The sequence below is a fragment of the Salmo salar genome, chromosome 04 (genome assembly GCF_965601325.2).
Source record: "Salmo salar chromosome 04, fSalSal1, whole genome shotgun sequence".
Classification (NCBI taxonomy): domain Eukaryota; kingdom Metazoa; phylum Chordata; class Actinopteri; order Salmoniformes; family Salmonidae; genus Salmo; species Salmo salar.
The window spans coordinates 35,979,107-35,997,838 of NC_138294.1; the positions used below are offsets into that span (position 1 = coordinate 35,979,107).

The following is an 18,732-nucleotide window of genomic DNA, read 5'->3' on the forward strand; positions in this document are numbered from 1 at the left end:
CTCCCAGTTCCTGAAAAACATCTCCACAGCATGATGCTGCCACCACCATGCTTCACCAAAGGATGGTGCTGGGTTTCGTCCAGATGTGACACTTGACATTCAGGCCAAAGAGTTCAATCTTGGTTTCATCAGACTAAAGAATCTTGTTTCTCATGGTCTGAGAGTCTTTAGGTGCCTTTTGGCAAACTCCAAGCGGGTTGTCATGTGCCTTTTACTGAGGAGTGGCTTCCATCTGGCCACTCTACCATAAAGGCCTGATTGGTGGTGCTGCGGAGATGGTTGTCCTTCTAGAAGATTGTCCCATCTCCACAGAGAAACTCTAGAGCTCTGTCAGAGTGACAATCCCTGACCAACTGTGAGACCTTTTATAGACAGGTGTGTGCCTTTCCAAATCATGTCCAATCAATTGAATTTACCACAGGTGGAGTCCAATCAAGTTCTAGAAACATCTCAAGGATGATCAATGGAAACAAGATGCACCTGACCTCAACTATGTGTCTCATAGCAAAGTGTCTGAATACTTATGTAAATACGTTATCTGTTGTTGTTTTTTTGCGAAAATGTAAAAAAAATTATAATGTTTTCGTTTTACGGGGTATTGTGTAGAGTGCTGAGCATTTTTTATTTTTTTTAATCCATTTTAGAATAAGGCTGTAACGTAACAAAATGTGGAAAAAGTCAAGGGGGTCTGAATGTTTTCCAAAGGCACTGTATACCACCAATTGATTGATATCATTAAATTCACAAGTCTGCTTATGCAAATGAAACCTGAAATGCTCCTTTCAACATAGCCTATATACTGTATTTCATTGAGGTCCTGCGAAAGGTTCTCCAAAGAAATAACCATTTCTCCATGATGGCGTAGTATAGTCCCCCTCACCTCTACATTCTTCAGTTTAAGAGCATGATCTACGTCGCTGGTCGTCAGTTTACATCTCTTTCCGTGGTGCATAAATTTCAACGCATCCTGGAAGACAAAGGGAGGGGGAAAACAGAAAATATGAGCAAAGGATCACATTTCATAACACAATTACCCTATGTTCATTGGTATTGATATGAACTGAGGTGCGACATGTCAGAGTGAGTGGTCCAATAAGATCACAGTTTATCATTCTCTGTTGTAAATCATTTTGCTACTGTGTGCCCTACGGAACACGGCCCTGTTCTTACCTGGGCGATCTCCTTTATTCTGTAGCTGACCTCCTCGCTCAGGGCAGCACAGCTCTCCTCCTGTAGCTGCCCCACTCCTATGGACTCTGCCATGGCCTTCATTGACTCCGTGGGCAGAACCACAGTGCACTGCTTCGGCCTCCACTCCTCAGCCATGGTGGCTGTTGGATAAGAGAGATAGAGCAGAGGTCAATGAGGAGGGATGTCAAGCTGAAAGAAAACGTACAGTTACTTATGACCTGAAGAAAGGAAACGAGGTAAAACACAGTTATGGGGAGTTTGCATGATTGCGCCCTCTACTGAAGAACATTAGAATCACGCCTGATAAGGTGATAACCCGAAGCCCGGATTAATTCCTTCAATTCAGTACCGAGCTTCACCGAGTCCAGAACTGGGCGGTGCGGGCTGAACAGGTGTTGTACATTGTTTCCCTCCTTCAGTAAACAGTAGTTATAGTCATCTGTACATTCCCTTTTAGTCGATCAACTCGGTTCAACACAGCTATGGGGATACAAAATCACGCCCAAGACGACCCCAGTGGACACCAAATGAAATGGTCCACGGCAGTCTACCCAGAGTTACAACCCAACAGGAAAATGTGCGGTACCCAGGTATTGCACAATCTACGCACTGCCTAATGACCCTCTGCCTCTCCAGCCATAAGCACAGTGTACGCGTGTACACCATTAGGTCATTCCTGCCTTCTGCTGTCATTTGCCAGAGAAATAGCCTCCACAATCCAGTGGGAGAGACGCTGGTTAGAAATGCTCAATGTACATGCGTAACGCTCGTACCGGACATGTAACAGCCGCTGCTCCTCAGAAGCAAACAGAGGCGGCAAAATAGGAAAAAGCTCAAAAGCTAGAGACCTGTAGGACATTCATGACCTTAAAGGCGAAGGATGCATTAGAACGCAACGTCACCGTAGAGTCTACTTTTTTACAATGAGAACGTGTGTGCCTAAGTTGAAAAATGTAGATGCACACAAAGAAATTTAGGAGCCCAATGAAGCATTTTGAGGTACTAAAGCTTTTTTTTTCTAGGTTCACTGGTGCTCCTAAATAAAAATTCCAGGTCAGGTCACACAGCAAAATATTTAGGCGCATATGCTAGTAACAGGGTTCATTCACATTTTGACAGATGGAATTTCATGATTTTTCCATAACTTTTAACCAAATTTCTATGACCAACAATTGGTTGTGTTTCTATATACAAAAGTAAGCGTAATGTGGTATCAACACTGGGAGGCTGCTCTCTGAGCCCATGTACCATCTCCTGTCGTTGAGCAAGGCACTTCATTCCACAAAGTACAATGAATACCTGTTAGGCAACTGTATAAAACACATGTGGTAAACCCTCAGTCTGGAGAGCTACTGGGTGTGCAGGCTTTTCATCAAGCCCTGCTCAAACACATCAGACACAGTTTTATCAAGGTCCGGTTGAGCAGCCCATTTCTAAAATGTGGTTTGTTAAGGCATGCACATGCTTCCCAGCCGAAACAGTTCGGCAGAGTTTGTGCATATATTAGCATGACATTATGTGACGCTTTTGCTCGTTTTGGACTCCGGTGAGTGCACACAACATTTTTTATGGAGGCAAGCTGAATTCGTAGTCGAAGTCTATGTTCCTTCGTCGGTGATTGGTCAACAGTAGGGATTCTTCAATAAAGTCTTTGTTGTCATTCAACAAAATTTTCATGCACATTTTTTCATTGAGAAATACAGCACCAAATATCTTAGTTAGATGTAAAATTGCACGACTAAGATCTCCTTGGCAAAATGAATGACAGATTTTGTCTTTGATTCATTCTGACTATTTTGAGGTAATGTATACTGGCTATGCGTTTCAAAATGGACAAACAGTACTATTGACGCTTTTTTTAATCGTTTTTCAAGCTAAGGTCGTTTAAGGGAGTATGCAAGTACACGTGTTTGGTTCGGCTAGCCGAGTTCAGCTAGGCACCAGCTGAACTGAAGCATGCTGACACCTTTAGAGGTGGACAGGAATAAAAGCCTGCACACCTATTAGCTCTCCTAAAAGATGGTTGACCACCCTTGACGTAAAACATTACAACCAAATATGACATGTTCCGGGTAGCCTCCGACAATAACATAGACGAATACACTGATACGGTGACTGAGTTTATCAGGAAGTGTATAGGAGATGATGTACCCACTGTGACTATCAAAACCTACCCTAACCAGAAACAGTGGACTGAAACTGAAAGCGCAAACTACAGTATTTAACCATGGCAAGGTGATTGGTAATATGGCCGAATACAAACAGTGTAGTTATTCCCTCCGTAAGGCAATCAAACAGGCAAAATGTCAGTATAGAGACAAAGTGGAGTCACAATTTAACAGCTCAGACACGAGACGTATGTGGCAGGGTCTACAGACAATCACGGATTACAAAGGAAAACCAGCCACGTATGCAAGTACAAGAGTTCGGTTCGGCTATCCGAGTTCAGCTAAACACCTTCTTCCACAATCACCCGACCTCAATCAAATTGAGGTCGGACCCCAGAGTGAAAGAAAAGCTGCCAACAAGTGCTCAGCATATGTGGGAACTCCTTCAAAACTGTTGGAAAAGCATTCCAGCTGAAGCTGGTTGAGAGAATGCCAAAGATTGTGCAAGGCTGTCATCAAGGCAAAGGGTGGCTACTTTGAAGAATCTCAAATATAAAATATATTTTGATTTGTTTAACACTTTATTGGTTAGTATATGATTCTATATGTGTTATTTCCTAGTTGTGATGTCTTCACTATTATTCTACAATGTAGAAAATAGTCAAAATAAAGAAAAACCCTTGAATAAGTAGGTGTTCTAAAACTTTGGACCGGAAGTGTACATAGACTTGAAATCACTGGTCACTTTAATAATGGAACACTAGTCACTTTAATAATGTTTACATATTTTTGCATTATTCATCTCATATGTAAATACTGTATTCTATCCTATTCTACTGTATCTTAGTCTATGTATTACTCATCTCATATGTATATACTGTATTCTATTCTATCTTAGTCTATGCATTACTCATCTCATATGTATATACTGTATTCTATCCTATTCTACTGTATCTTAGTCTATGTATTACTCATCTCATATGTATATACTGTATTCTATACTATTCTACTGTATCTTAGTCTATGCCGCTCTGACAAGCATTTCGCAACACCCGCAATAACATCTGCTAAACACGTGTATGTGACCAATAAAATTTGATATGTTTTGTGTCTTTTGAAATAATTTGCTTATTCAATATATCAAAAGATCAAATGGCTATGGTAGGCTACAAATCTTTTTATTCAGCTGAAGCAAGCCCACACATTTTCTTCATGAAATTTATATTTTCTGGTTTAGTCATATTTATCTTAGCTACCTTAAAAGTGTTTACTTTGCAGGCTGAATAGCATTTATTGAGTTGCAATATCCCCTACATTGGATGGCCAAATAAAGTGGAAGTATCTACAAAACAAGTTTTGAAGCCACTTAATCCAAAAGAAAGGCTACATTTAATATTTTTCCTAAAAATGAACGTGATTGAACGAATACCAACTAATACAATGGCAAAGTGAATAGTTCGTTTCTGCGAAAATAATCGTTTAAATTAATCATATGAATTGTTCAAAAAAAGTAAATCAACTTTGTACGGCCTTATTCACAAGTGTCAGTGATAGGTTTTTTGGGACATGACGAAAACATGAATACAAGCTAATAATAGCTGAACTGTTAACTAGAGGGTACAAGATATGATTTGAATTATCTACCTAGTTAGTCTGTTCTCTATCATATTTTATAGGCTATGCCTACCTGCTGCTGCAATGTGTCTCTCCTTGAGCAATGGTCCACTCACCTCGCAAACATGCAGGTGATGCGCGCAAACACTGACGATCCTGGCTGATATGTTGACTTATTTGATAGATCAAATATTTTAAAACTTTGACTAAATAAATTACATTAACATTAATTATGAAATTAATTTCTACTCTTACAATTAATCCACACATAAAACAGTCAACCGAATCGTTTCTAGTCATCTCTCCTCCTTCCAGGCTTTTTCATCTTTGAACTTATATGGTGATTGGCATCTAAACTTTCATAGTATTACCATGACGACCGGCAACACAGTTCATCTTTCAATCACCCACGTGGGTATAACCAATGAGATGGCACGAGGGTACCTGCTTCTATAAAACAATGAGGAGATGGGAGAGGAAGGACTTGCAGTGCGATCTGCTTCAGAAATAGAAAGGACTTCTATTTTAGCCCTTGGCAACGCAGACGCTCGTTGACACGCGCGAGCAGTGTGGGTGCAATAATTGAATAACAAAGATTTCTACATTTATTTTGCAAGGCTCGCACATGCGACCGAGCGGTGTAGTCAAGGTATAAGGCGTGGAGATCTCCAACGCGTTTATCCGAAGCCAAAGCCACAAGCAGGGTGGTCTTATAGGAGAGGATCTTCAGATCCACAGAATCCATCAGTTTAAAAGGGTCCTCACACAGCACATCCAAAGCCCAAGTGGGCGCAATAGGTTTACAAACCGGCGTGAGATGGGGCACACCATTTAAAAAGACAGTGTAACACCTATTTCTCAATGCCAGAAACTCATATAATAGTAACTTACAGCACCTCAAGAAAACATTCTCAAATTACAAACTCTTAAATCAATTGTTATAATAGTATAATGTTGTACTAAAAGTTGGGTTTGAGGTTCTCCAAATCAGCTCTAACTTCGGTGGGGCACATTTCATCCAAGAACTTCCACAGCTATCACCAATGGTAGGAGGGATTCAGCAAGAAGTTGCTTCTAAAGCATCTAAAAACAGACAGCAGTACCAACAGAGACGTGGCTTCTAAAGCATTTAAAAACAGACAGCAGTACCAGCAGAGACCACAAGCATTATCAATGGCATGGAAATGAATCGGGTAAGTGAAAGAGCTAGCTTGCTTGCTACCTCTATGCTAATGTTAGCTAGCTAAAGAGCAACCACATTTAGCTCACTTCTTCCATCTTAAAGCACTTATAAAACTAACCAAATGTAAACATGTCTGCCAGCTGTTGGTAGCTAACTGCTGATGCTGTCATAGATAGTACAAGCCTTTGGGAAAGAGATGTTTTCAAGGCATTTGTGTGGGCTGCGCGTTGCGTTAATTCTGGGGGAATTATATATATTTTTTTATACGGCTTGCCATGTGCGGGCTAAACTCAACTACAACACTTTGGCCATGGATTTCGCAGAAGCCCCTAACAGGCTGACTACACTGCTCACGTCGCGTGCGCGAGCATTGCAAAATACATTTTGAATTCTATGTTATTCAATTATTGAGCGCGCAAACGAGCGTCTGCGTTGCCAAGGGCTAAAATAGAAATCAGTTCTATTTCTGACACAGACAAGTCTGCCTCTCCCATCTCCTCATTGGTTTATAGAAGCAGGTACCCACGTGCCATCTCCTCATTGGTTATACCCACGTGGGTGACTGAAAGACGAACAAGGTCAGTGGCGGTAATGCACCTAATTTATGAAAGTTGCCAATCGCAATATAAAGTCAAGAGAAGAAAAGGCCTGGAAGGAAAAGAGATGACTCGGTTGATCATTTTATGTGTGGATTAATTGGCGGAGTAGAGGACCTTGTGCATTTCAAGTAAAATAACATCTCAATGTTTATATCCCAGGACAAATTAGCTAGCAACAGCAAGCTAGCTAAATAGGACAAATTAGCTAGCAAGTGCAAGCTAACTAGCTAAATTTCCATAAATGTTAAATGCTTTCGACCTGTCCCCAAATTAATATAATTGATTCAGAGTTTGTTTTGATATTTTAACCTGGTGTGAGGGGACAAAATATATGTATGCAATATGGCGCACACGCACAGCCGGTTTGGGTTCCGTGTTAGCCATGCTTTTTTTGGAGTGTTGGAATGTGGATTTTGGTCCATAGAAAAGTATATTTTTGGATCTTAGGATAAATGTGGTCACAGAAGGGCTGTCCCCGGCAAAAAAAAAAATGTTGGTCAACCGAAAGTCGTCTGTTCTTTTGACCAATCGATTGTAAAAGGAAATGTATATGCATTGAGCTTGTTTGATGCTTTAAGCTCACTTAATGATGAAATAAGACAAATTACTCAAGAAGGAGCCAGAGATCAAGATAACCAGAAGAAAACCTGACCATGCTCCTGCTCGCTTTCTCTGCCAGTACTCTCCTGATGTTGCCGGTAATAGGCTACACTGAGGAGTCGTCAAACTTTCTCATGTGGAATTCCAATGTATCTAGCCATTTCTACCGATCTGCATGTGCATTCATATGCATATTTTCTTGGAACAGTTTCATTTAATTTATAATAATGTCATTTGTATCTCAATCATTGTCATGTGGTTAATCAAAATTAAATTCAAATCTAAATGAATATGATACAAATGAAAAAAATGTACTTATATTGACATTGCCAACTATGTAAAAACAGCTTACATAAAGCCAACAAATAAAAACATTGAAGCCTGCAGGTAGAAAATATTGTCTACACATAGCCTGCCTGCAACAAACTTGAAACATTGCATCACTACTAACTTGGGTCAGGCCTGAAGCTTGTACTAGCAAACTTTTTTTTTTTTTAAGTCCCACCCCAGTGAGCTCGGGACAGACACAACTGTAGGCTATACTCGCAAGGGATAAGAAGTAATCAGGTAGGCCTATTTTATGACATTTCCACTGGATCAGAGCATGACATTTTTACCTTTCACACAGTGGTTATCGAAAGGGAGAGAGCTGGAAAGATTTTTCAAATGCATTGAGAAACTATTGTCATTCTCAATGGATGTAAAAACAGTTTTTGTTAGCTTGCTGTTTGAGGTGAAAACATTACTTTGAGAAGCTCCACAGCTCATTAGTGGTGGTGCGTCAAGCCAATCAGAAATACCATCAGCTCCCCAAATGGGCACATTTATGTCTACATTTGCACGCAGGCCATGTAGCCTATAGTCCTACTTCTATGCATAATCAGGTGTGCGTCCATACTCAACAATGACAGGAGCACTCAAGACAATGACTAAATTGGCAAAACTCGAAAATTGAATAAAATAAACAAAAACTTGTTTCTCACAAGTGTAGCATAGGTTGTGCGCTCTACAAACAACGTGTCCACTCTGACAATGAAAAAAGATTGGAATAATATATTAAATACTTTAACAGAAATTATTGGAATTAACGGTACATTTACTACTGGTGATGTGTAATGGAAATTGATAGACACTAACAATCAAACGCAAACAATTCATACAATGGTGTTATGAAACAATGAATGTGCACAAATTGGCAGGATTGCGAGCATTCTGGAGAGAGATGTGCATTGAGCATCTTAGCCACACACCCCTTCTTCTTGGACTGTGCCATCACCGAGGCCTCCGCAATGGATTATTCTCGGCCTCTGCAATGGATTAGTTCACAGATGGGCGCAAAAAAGACAGATGTCTTGTGTGCCATAAAAAAAAAAATATATATAATATTTGCTACTGCTCGACTAAAAAAAATCTTGGTCGACCAACAGCCTATCGACCAAACAATCGAACAGTCGACTAATTGGTGTCAGCTCTAGGTAGGTCACAGTTGCTTCTTGTTGAAGATGCAGCAGATAATGTTACCTTGCTATAGCCTATTCCCCCATTACTGAATGAATCTGTGGCTATTTCGTTCTAGCCGGCAAAATAAGTGAGCTAGATTTTTTTTTTGTGTACTGCCATATGTCGATAACATAAGTTTGTCACTGGTATGGGCTACTAAATATCCTAAACCTAGACAGTGATAGCTGCAAGCTAAAACCGGGGAGAGGGAGGAGAGAATTCTCTTTCTGTTTCATCCAGGGGTTGTAACTGGTTCAGGGAACAGGACCGAAAACTGTTTTGAGGAACAGAGCCAGAACTGAGAACGAAGGTGATCAATAATGTTCTAGAGCAGAACCGTTCTTTTAAAAGCATGGGAACCAGTTAATAGCGTTATTTTACGTTCTAGGCATTTTTTTCCAGTCCCACAAAAAAATCGCAACAAAGTGCCTATGCAAAGCCCTCTCTGTTACTCAGAAACATATTCCAGTGTCTGCCTGCCAGATGAAAATCTTTGACAGTTTGTGTGTGATTAATTAGAGAACAATGGACTAACCTTTTCAATGCTAGTTAGTTATCATGTTTCACAATGGCCTTATTAACTACACACAAGTGTGTTAGCTAGCTCTAGTCTAGCTCTCAAAAACTCTAGGCGGCATTATGTGTAATGTAATGGAACTGTCATGAGTCATGATCAAGGGCTACCTCTGGTCCAACGTCAGTTAATTCTCTGAAGTTCAAAGACATTCAAAGTTCCTTCATAAAAGCCGCTCCTCCTTAGGTATAATTCTGTGGCCTTAATTCAGATGATGCCCAGCGTTCTCCTCACCTGCAAAATTTCAATCGCATGTCACCACCTACACTACACTTGTCTGTCCAATGCATGTACATAGCTTGCCCGCCACATAACAAGCTGCTCTATCCATTGATGAAGTCATTTAATGTTGAGGTAAACTGATTTCAGACATTTAAAAAGGAATAGAAAGGAACAATATAAACAATTACTTTTGTTTTGTTTTGAACCGGTTTAGAACTTTATTTTGCTGGGTCGGAACAGTGGAACGGAATGGCGAAAAATTATTGTTCTGTTCAAAACTAAAATGATTTCCCTTCCAACCCCTGGTTTCATCTGCTGCTGGATTGCTAATGTTCATTCATATGTTTTTCCACATGTAATTGCTGAAATTACATTTTAACTAAAAAGTTAGGTCCCACTTGGTACGCACCAGATTACCATTAGTGGTTCGTCCTTTAAAAGTTGCGGCGAAGCTTGCATGGTGCCGCAGAATTTTATGGCACGTTATTTAAGTGTGAACCACTTGTACCATTAACGCTAGTTAGTGCTAGTTTGATCACCAGAGGGCATCTTTGAGAAGCATTTGATAGCCTTCAATAGTGGCTGTACTAGAGAATTTAAAACCTTTTTTGTAATAACATAGTATATGGGACTGATTTTAACCTGTTAGGGCTAGGGGGCAGTATTGACACGGCTGGATAAAAAACGTACCCGATTTAATCTGGTTACTACTCCTGCCCAGTAACTAGAATATGCATATAATTATTGGCTTTGGATAGAAAACACCCTAAAGTTTCTAAAACTGTTTGAATGGTGTCTGTGAGTATAACAGAACTCCTATGGCAGGCCAAAACCTGAGAAGATTTCAAGCAGGAAGTGGCCTGTCTGAGAAGTAGTGTTTCATCTTGGCTCTTTTTATTGAAGACTCAGGATCTGTGTAATAACGTGACACTTCCTACGTCTTCCATAGGGTCTCAGAGCCCGGGAAAAAGTTGAACGATATCGAGGCAGGCTCTGGCTGAAACACTTTATCGCTTTTGGCAAGTGGCCACTCAGAGTACTATGGGCTTAGGCGCGTGCCCGCTTCGACCGAATGCTTTCTTTTCCTTTGTCTGTTTATCTAAACGCAGATTCCCGGTCGGAATATTATCGCTTTTTTATGAGAAAAATGGCATAAAAATTGATTTTAAACAGCGGTTGACATGCTTCGAAGTACGGTAATGGAATATTTAGAATTCTTTTGTCACGAATTGCGCCATGCTCGTCACCCTTATTTAGCCTTTAGGATAGTGTCTACAACGCACGAACAAAATGCCGCTGTTTGGATATAACGATGGATTATTTTGGACCAAACCAACATTTGTTATTGAAGTAGAAGTCCTGGGAGTGCATTCTGACGAAGACAACAAAGGTAATAACATTTTTCTTATAGTAAATCTGACTTTGATGAGTGCTAAACCTGCTGGTTGTCTAAATAGCTAGCCCTGGGATGACGGGCTATCTACTGAGAATATTGCAAAATGTGCTTTCACCGAAAAGCTATTTTAAAATCGGACATATCAAGTGCATAGAGGAGTTCTGTATCTATAATTCTTAAAATAATTGTTATGCTTTTTGTGAACGTTTATCGTGAGTAATTTAGTAAATTCACCCGCAGTGTTCGGTGGGAATGCTAGTCACATGCTAGTCACATGCTAATGTAAAAAGCTGGTTTTTGATATAAATATGAACTTGATTGAACAAAACATGCATGTATTGTATAACATAATGTCCTAGGGTTGTCATCTGATGAAGATCATCAAAGGTTAGTGCTACATTTAGCTGTGGTTTGGGTTTATGTGACATTATATGCTAGCTTGAAAAATGGGTGTCTGATTATTTCTGGCTGGGTACTCTGCTGACATAATCTAATGTTTTGCTTTCGTTGTAAAGCCTTTTTGAAATTGGACAGTGTGGTTAGATTAACGAGAGTCTTGTCTTTAAAATGGTGTAAAATAGTCATATTTTAAAAAATTGAAGTAATAGCATATCTAAGGATTTGAATAACGCGCCACAGGATTCAACTGGCTGTTGAGAAACCTAGCCCATAGAGATTAAGAAATTTTGCTTAATTATTTTTGATTAATATTATGGTGTTTCTATTCCAAGAAAAATTAAAACCCTCCAGGTTTCCGTTAGGATGGAATGGAAAATATGGCGCTGTACAACGTGACGATCGGGAGTAGGCTACAGTACTGGGCTATTTAACTAAAGCATCCCTGTGTCATGCGGGAGACCGGGGTTCAATTCCCTGATGGGGAGGAAGGAGTAGGCTGTCCTTGTAAATAATTATTTAACTAGGCAAGTCAGTTAAAAACAAATTAAGGTTACACTAAGAGCATAACATCTCTACCCCCTAATTTTCTCATTCTAAACAATACCCAAACAGAGATTCAGTGAAAATAAAAATGTCATTGATTTATCAAGACCAGTCTCCATGCTTGTCTCAGAGCAGTGCGAAACGGTGCTAAAATAGTTGTAGGCTATTGATTCAAATCCTATTGTTTCTAACTTCAATATGCTCTTTAAATAAGACCTACACCACTTTTAATAGCATATTACTCAACACTAGTGAGACTCATGTTGCCTACGGTAGGCCTACAGTATATCGAAAAATATGACTTGAGTCTCCGCCAATAATTACATATGTAAGGGAACACCCCCTCCAAATGGACAAAAATTAATGGGAACATATTGGCACTGTACGAATCATACACCCAATGGACAATACCACCCAATTTGGCCCATATTCATCCAAATCATATTGCAAATGTCATATGGCAAATGCCAAGTGTCACACCCCAAAAATCCTATAGATGGCGAGCGCGCTCCACCGTGGATTTTCATATTGCAAATGTAACACAAGTCAACACCCAAGGGTCAAATTTGGAAAAAAATTGAAAACTTATCACCCCCTTAAAAAAGTGCTTTCTGGACCGTTTTTCGTCAATTACACATGTATAAGAGCTGTATGAACATACTTTTGACATATTTTATTGACATCATTTTTTGTTGTTGTTTTTGCTTGTACATAAGGCATATGTTTTGTCCATTTGCAATATGATTTCATAGGAAGTACATTTTTTGCCAAATGCCATAAGAAATGTCCAAATGAAATGTCCAATAATTTTTTGGTCAATTATATATGAATGAAAGTATTGAATGTGCCAAATCAGGATGTTTGTCCATTTGCCATGTACAATCATAGGAAGTCGGTTTCCAAACCCAAAAGTCAGTGAACCATGTCCAAATGGCATTTGTACTGCCCAAATGATATATAGCCCTATGTTAAGCCATGAATCAACCTAGATGGTCTATTTGTCATGTATGATGAGGGAGAAGTGGGACTCTGTTGTTTTTTAACGATTTTTAGAAAAACGTCCAAAATGACCATTACATCACGAATTTGACATGCTCAAAAATACTGCAGAAATGCAAAATTGACTGGCCCGATGAACTCAGGATGGCCGGGCAGTGACCGTGGTTCCTCTCCATCGCTCGTTGTGGTGTTTTCATCATGTCCATTTGGAGATGTTTTGCACAATTGAATCATATTGCAAATGTACAATATGTTGCAATTTCTTGCAATATTTTTCAATGGGAATTTACCATCACAAATTTGACATATTCAAAAATACTGCAGAAATGCAAAATTGACTGGCCCGATGAACTCAGGATGGCCGGGCAGTGACTCTGGTTTCTCTCCATCGCTCGTCACCCAGCAAGTCAGCATCCATCAGTCAGCATCCATCAGTGTCATTCTGACACCAAACTGATACCATCTGACACCAAATCCACTTTTTCCAACTCGTTTAGAAGCCAACTATCACATATATCAGAGCAGGCCCATAATTCACAGCGCCTTCAGTTTAAACTATAAAAAAAACATAAAACATGTAGTTACGTTCTAGCTGCGGGTCCAGCTCTGACATTATGTGTAGGCCTATGTGAGGCGACCCCGAATCCCAAGTTTCGGCTCAATAGGTCATTCGGTGCCCGAGCAACGACCTTAATTGCTACGGGGTCCTTGAATGAGCTATCGGACAGAAACGTTGGGGTCCGTCTCTATGGGCCGAGGCGGTTTCAATGCACCTAGTCTTGCAACTCTGGGACATTTCTAAATGTCGCCATTTTCGTGATGGTCAAAATTAATTGAACATATTGCAAATGTACGAGGCTGTTTCTCGGTCTGAGAACCTTCTAGAGCCACATAACTCACCGTGCACTATCGACTTGATCTCTAGAACAGGTTTCTAAAGTTTCAGAGCTCTAGGTCTGACGGTTCTTGAATCGTTCGTACGAAGGTAACTATTGCAGGCATTGTATGTCTCTAAGCCCCACACTGTGTCACTATGGCCTAGCTGTGTGTGTGTTAGTTTTTTTCAAATCTGATGGGATAAATGACAGATTTACAGTTCATGAGGGTTACCTAGTCACACATGAAGTTTTGGAAAGATGTGACTTTTTTAACCCTTCAAAACAGCTACTGTGACCCCAATTTAAGGCATTTCCGGTTGGCACAGGAAGCTTAGAATCGACACGTTGTCTTTGTGGTAGGCTTTCACAGAATCCTGAGTTTTAAGTCTTTACCTTAGGAATTGACTGACTTACACAGGGTTGAGTTGAGTGATTTTCACAATCTGCACTCTGTCACTCCATCCTTGCTGTGTGTGTGTGTGAGAGAGCTTTTCTTTGACATCTGTTTGGAGAAATTACTGATTTACAGTTCATGAGGGTGCCTAATCACACATATGAAGTTGTGGAAAGATCTGACCTTTTTAACCCTTCGAAACAGCCCCTATGACACCATTTTAAGGCACTTCTGGTTGACACAGGAAGCTGAAAGTGAACACATATCCTCCTTGGGTTAGGCTCTTATAGAATATTGAGTTTTAAGTCTTTACATTAAGAACTGACTTATTTACAGAGGGTTGAACGAGTGTGTGTTGTTTCAGAAAATCACAGAAATCTCACAGAGCTCCGAAACACGCCTTAACGGATTCATCTGAACACGCTGCAACTGGATCTGTAACTTTCTGAAAAAAAAACTCATTTTTTTTGGAATATCACCAATTTGACATTGTACAATTTCTCTTAAATGACGATAGATAAATGTCTGTTTCTTTTTTTCCTGACACCGTAGGCTCATGTACTTTGCCGTGAAGCGGTCAAATTAGCGCTCAATTTTCATTTTTAACCTTTAATCCCAGAAAAATGGCCTTAACTCAAAAAGCGTTGAGGCCTCGACTCCATCTTGTTCGACTCCAACTGCCCATTATGCCAAACCAATGCTCACCAAGTTTCGTCTTCGAAGTCTTTTCCGTTTAGGAGAAAAGGCCAAGTCATGATTGGTGATGTTTGTTACATTTGCAATATGATTCCATGTGCCCTCCATTCGCCCTCCTGTGGTATAATCCGGGACAGGTGAAAAATGACCAAAATTTGAAAATGTTATTAAACCGAAACAGAACGTCCGAGAGACTTCGTTCGATGACTTCCCGGAAGATCCGGCCCCGGTGCACGGCCCGGGGAATTTACTAACAATTTACTAAATCACTCACGATAAACGTTCACAAAAAGCATAACAATTATTTTAAGAATTATAGATACAGAACTCCTCTATGCACTCGATATGTCCGATTTTAAAATAGCTTTTTGGTGAAAGCACATTTTGCAATATTCTAAGTACATAGCCCAGCCATCACGGGCTAGCTATTTAGACACCCACCAAGTTTAGCCCTGACCAAAGTCAGATTTACTATTACAAAAGTTTGATTACCTTTGATGTTCTTCGTCAGAATGCACTCCCAGGACTTCTACTTCAATAACAAATGTTGGTTTGGTCCCAAATAATCCATCGTTATATCCAAATAGCGGCGTTTTGTTCGTGCGTTCCAGACACTATCCGAAATGGTAAATCAGGGTTACGAGCATGGCGCAATTCGTGACCAAAAAATTCTAAATATTCCATTACCGTACTTTGAAGCATGTCAACCGCTGTTTAAAATCAATTTTTATGCAATTTATCTCGTAAAAAAGCGATAATATTCTGACCGGGAATCTGCAATTAGGTAAACAGAGGGAAAAAAAGAAAGACGGGGGAGACCAGTGCACGCGCCTAAGCCCACTGTCCCTTGATCGGCCACTTGACAAAGGCGATAATGTGTTTCAGCCTGGGGCTGGAATGACGACATTCAGCTTTTTCCCGGGCTCTGAGAGCCTATGGGAGCCGTGGGAAGTGTCACGTTACCGCAGAGATCCTTTGTTTTGGAAAGAGATGTCAAAGAAAGCCAATAAATGGTCAGACAGGCCACTTCCTGTAAAGGAATCTCTCAGGTTTTTGCCTGCCATATGAGTTCTGTTATACTCACAGACACCATTCAAACAGTTTTAGAAACTTTAGGGTGTTTTCTATCCATATCTAATAAGTATATGCATATTCTAGTTACTGGGTAGGAGTAGTAACCAGATTAAATCGGGTACGTTTTTTATCCGGCAGTGTCAATACTGCCCCCTAGCCCTAAGAGGTTAAAATGGTGTAAAATAGTCATATGTTTGAGAAATTGAAGTTATAGCATTTATGAGGTATTTGTATTTCGCGCCACAAACGTCCCACCTTGCCCAGGGAGGTTAATGAGAATCTTATCATTAAAATGGTGTATAATAATTGTATGTTTGTGGAATTTTAATTATGAGATTTTGCTGTTTTGAAGTAGGGTTGATCCGATTGTTCTGTCCTAACAACAGCAGTCAAGCACCCAAGCTAACTGGCTAAAGTTGGCTAGCTTGCTAGCTATTTCCAGACAAATGAGAGAACAGCTCACTCTGACCATTTTATTTGCCCTAGCAGAGCTGGTTAAGCTGTTTTTATGTTATCCAGAGTGTTGGTGACCGCAACTGTGCTGCTGGGAAACAATTGAATTACGCTTTTTGGCCAACGTTTACTGACAAGGGACATATTCAATGGGTGTTGAGCGTTCGTAAATTCGTCAGTTATTCTGTGCTCTGGCACACTCAGACGAGAGTGGTCTGAAATCAGAGTATATAGCCAGTGCGAATTTACCAGCTACATCTATCAACAGTTGTGTCGCAGTGACATCATGAACATATTATTGAAATGGTTGCTCGCATTGTGGAGTCTTTTGTTAAGACATGTAGCTAGCTAGCTAGCTAGCTAAACAATGAACAATAATCCCAACTCATGACATTACTACCCTGCATGAATCTGCAGGTAGCTAACCATATGGCTCTGAGAGACGAGTAATATTACTACACAGATCATACACATAACGTTAGCTAGCTAGCAGCACACTTTAACTTGAAATGAAAATGACTGACTAAATTATAAATGTGCAATATCTGAAAATATAGCTAGCTAGTAGGGGTGGGCGATATGAACAAAAATTCATATCACGATATTTTCCACTGTCCAGACAATAACGATATAATATCACAATATACTGTTATTTATTTATTTTACATTTTATGAGCCCTTCAAATTAATAAATTACAAAATATTGCTTTTAACCTTAGAGAAACAGAAAGGGGGCATTGCACTTTTTTTTTTTTTTTCTTTACTTCTGTGGTAAACCTATGCCAACATGAAACATAAACAAAGGTATATGAGTTAAATAAATATGCAGTAAAATTAAACACTTTTTTTAAGTAAAAACTATTTTTTTTTTTTTTTTACTTTTTCCTGCCAAATATAAGAAGTGCAGTCTTTTTTCAGCATAACACTGGTCATTATGAATTCAAGTTGTAAACCTTTTCAAACTAACTTCTTAAAGCAGTAACCAGTCTGTATGTTTCTCAGTTCAACATGTAACAATTCACTGCCTCCCTCTTCACAAGTTCCGTGCCAGGAACACCAGCCTATTGACAGTTTTTGGCTTCAAAGTTGTCCTGTGGCATGTGACCACATTGCCCCCACTGCTAAATGCCATCTCAAAGGGGGAACTTGTGGCAGGGATGTATAAGTATTTCTTTGCCAGACAACTCACTTGTGGGAAGCGTGAACTCGCCACCACTCCAAAGGATCAGCCTCACTGTCTGCTGCCATCATCAGAGTGTAGCTGTCCAGCTCTTGCTCCATGACCTGTCTCTGGGTTCTTAAGGCAGGTGCACTACTGGCTTTCTTAAAGAAGCTCCGAAGGCTCTTCTTGGACTTCTTTGCGGATTGTGGAGCAGTAGCAGCTTCTTTCCCTCTCTCACTCTGGTCCTCTTCAAGAGAGAAGTCTCCCACTGCTGTGTACCCATACCAGGAGGGCTTCTGTCTCAGAGGCAGCTCTCACCTTCACCAGCTTCTCAGTGGTCATGTAGGTGGTCTTGAACCTTGAGTCCAGAAAGGTAGCCACGGTGAGCATCTCATCTGTTTCAGGGTCGGTGTATTTGTCATTCAGGTAATTGAGGACCCTCATCTTAATCTCTCGGGTCAGTTTGGCTTCGCCCTCATTTAATTTCAGAACCTCCATCTTGAACAAATGGAGGACCGGCTTCAGATAGGACACACTCACGTATGTCTCTCCTGGAGGGGCTTAAGTGCTGCCGTGATAGATTCAAAGACCTCAATGTTTTGCCAGGAGGGTGCAAGGTGCTGTGTTTTTTTGTCTGCTGCCAGGACTTGTGTGATGGCCTTTTCTTGCTCCAGGATTCTCCATCATCTGCAGTCGAGATCCCCACCTTGTCGGGGATTCCGTGATGAACTTGTGGAGGGGCAGACTCAGTTTATCCTGTGCACTTATCAGGGCCTTCTGCTTCCAACTATAGAAAAATGTGCTGATCACTTTCTTGCACACCGGGAAACCAGAGGTTCGTTTTGGACACTCTTCTCTGAAAAATAAAAAGGTGAAAAATAATTACATATGAATCACAATTATTCAATAGAAATAACATTGCATCTGCTGTAATTACATCAATTTACAGCATGGACACTGGACATGATTACAAATGTAATCCATCTATAGACGTACATACAACTGTTGTGATTAAGAGAGCTATGTTGCTTTAGAAAACGGGATAATTTATTGAGTAGGCTATTTATTATTAAAAGAGAGAAGATAGCTTCACATATTGAAACCACAGGCTAATGTATCAATTAGGGGAAAAAAACGATGTAATGTT

General features: G+C 40.1%; 1 protein-coding gene across 1 annotated transcript in view; it reads right to left on the minus strand.

Annotated features, from left to right (window-relative positions):
• The window catches only part of LOC106602816 (transcription initiation factor TFIID subunit 6), a 66,339-nt gene that overhangs the window by 43,685 nt on the left and 3,922 nt on the right, over window positions 1-18,732 (minus strand). The window contains exons 2-3 of the mRNA XM_014195707.3: window positions 1,171-1,331; window positions 881-967 (exon numbers count right to left, since the gene is read on the minus strand). Coding sequence (XP_014051182.1) covers window positions 881-967; window positions 1,171-1,326 — 243 coding nt within the window. The 5' untranslated portion in view covers window positions 1,327-1,331. The remainder of the gene's footprint in view (window positions 1-880; window positions 968-1,170; window positions 1,332-18,732) is intronic.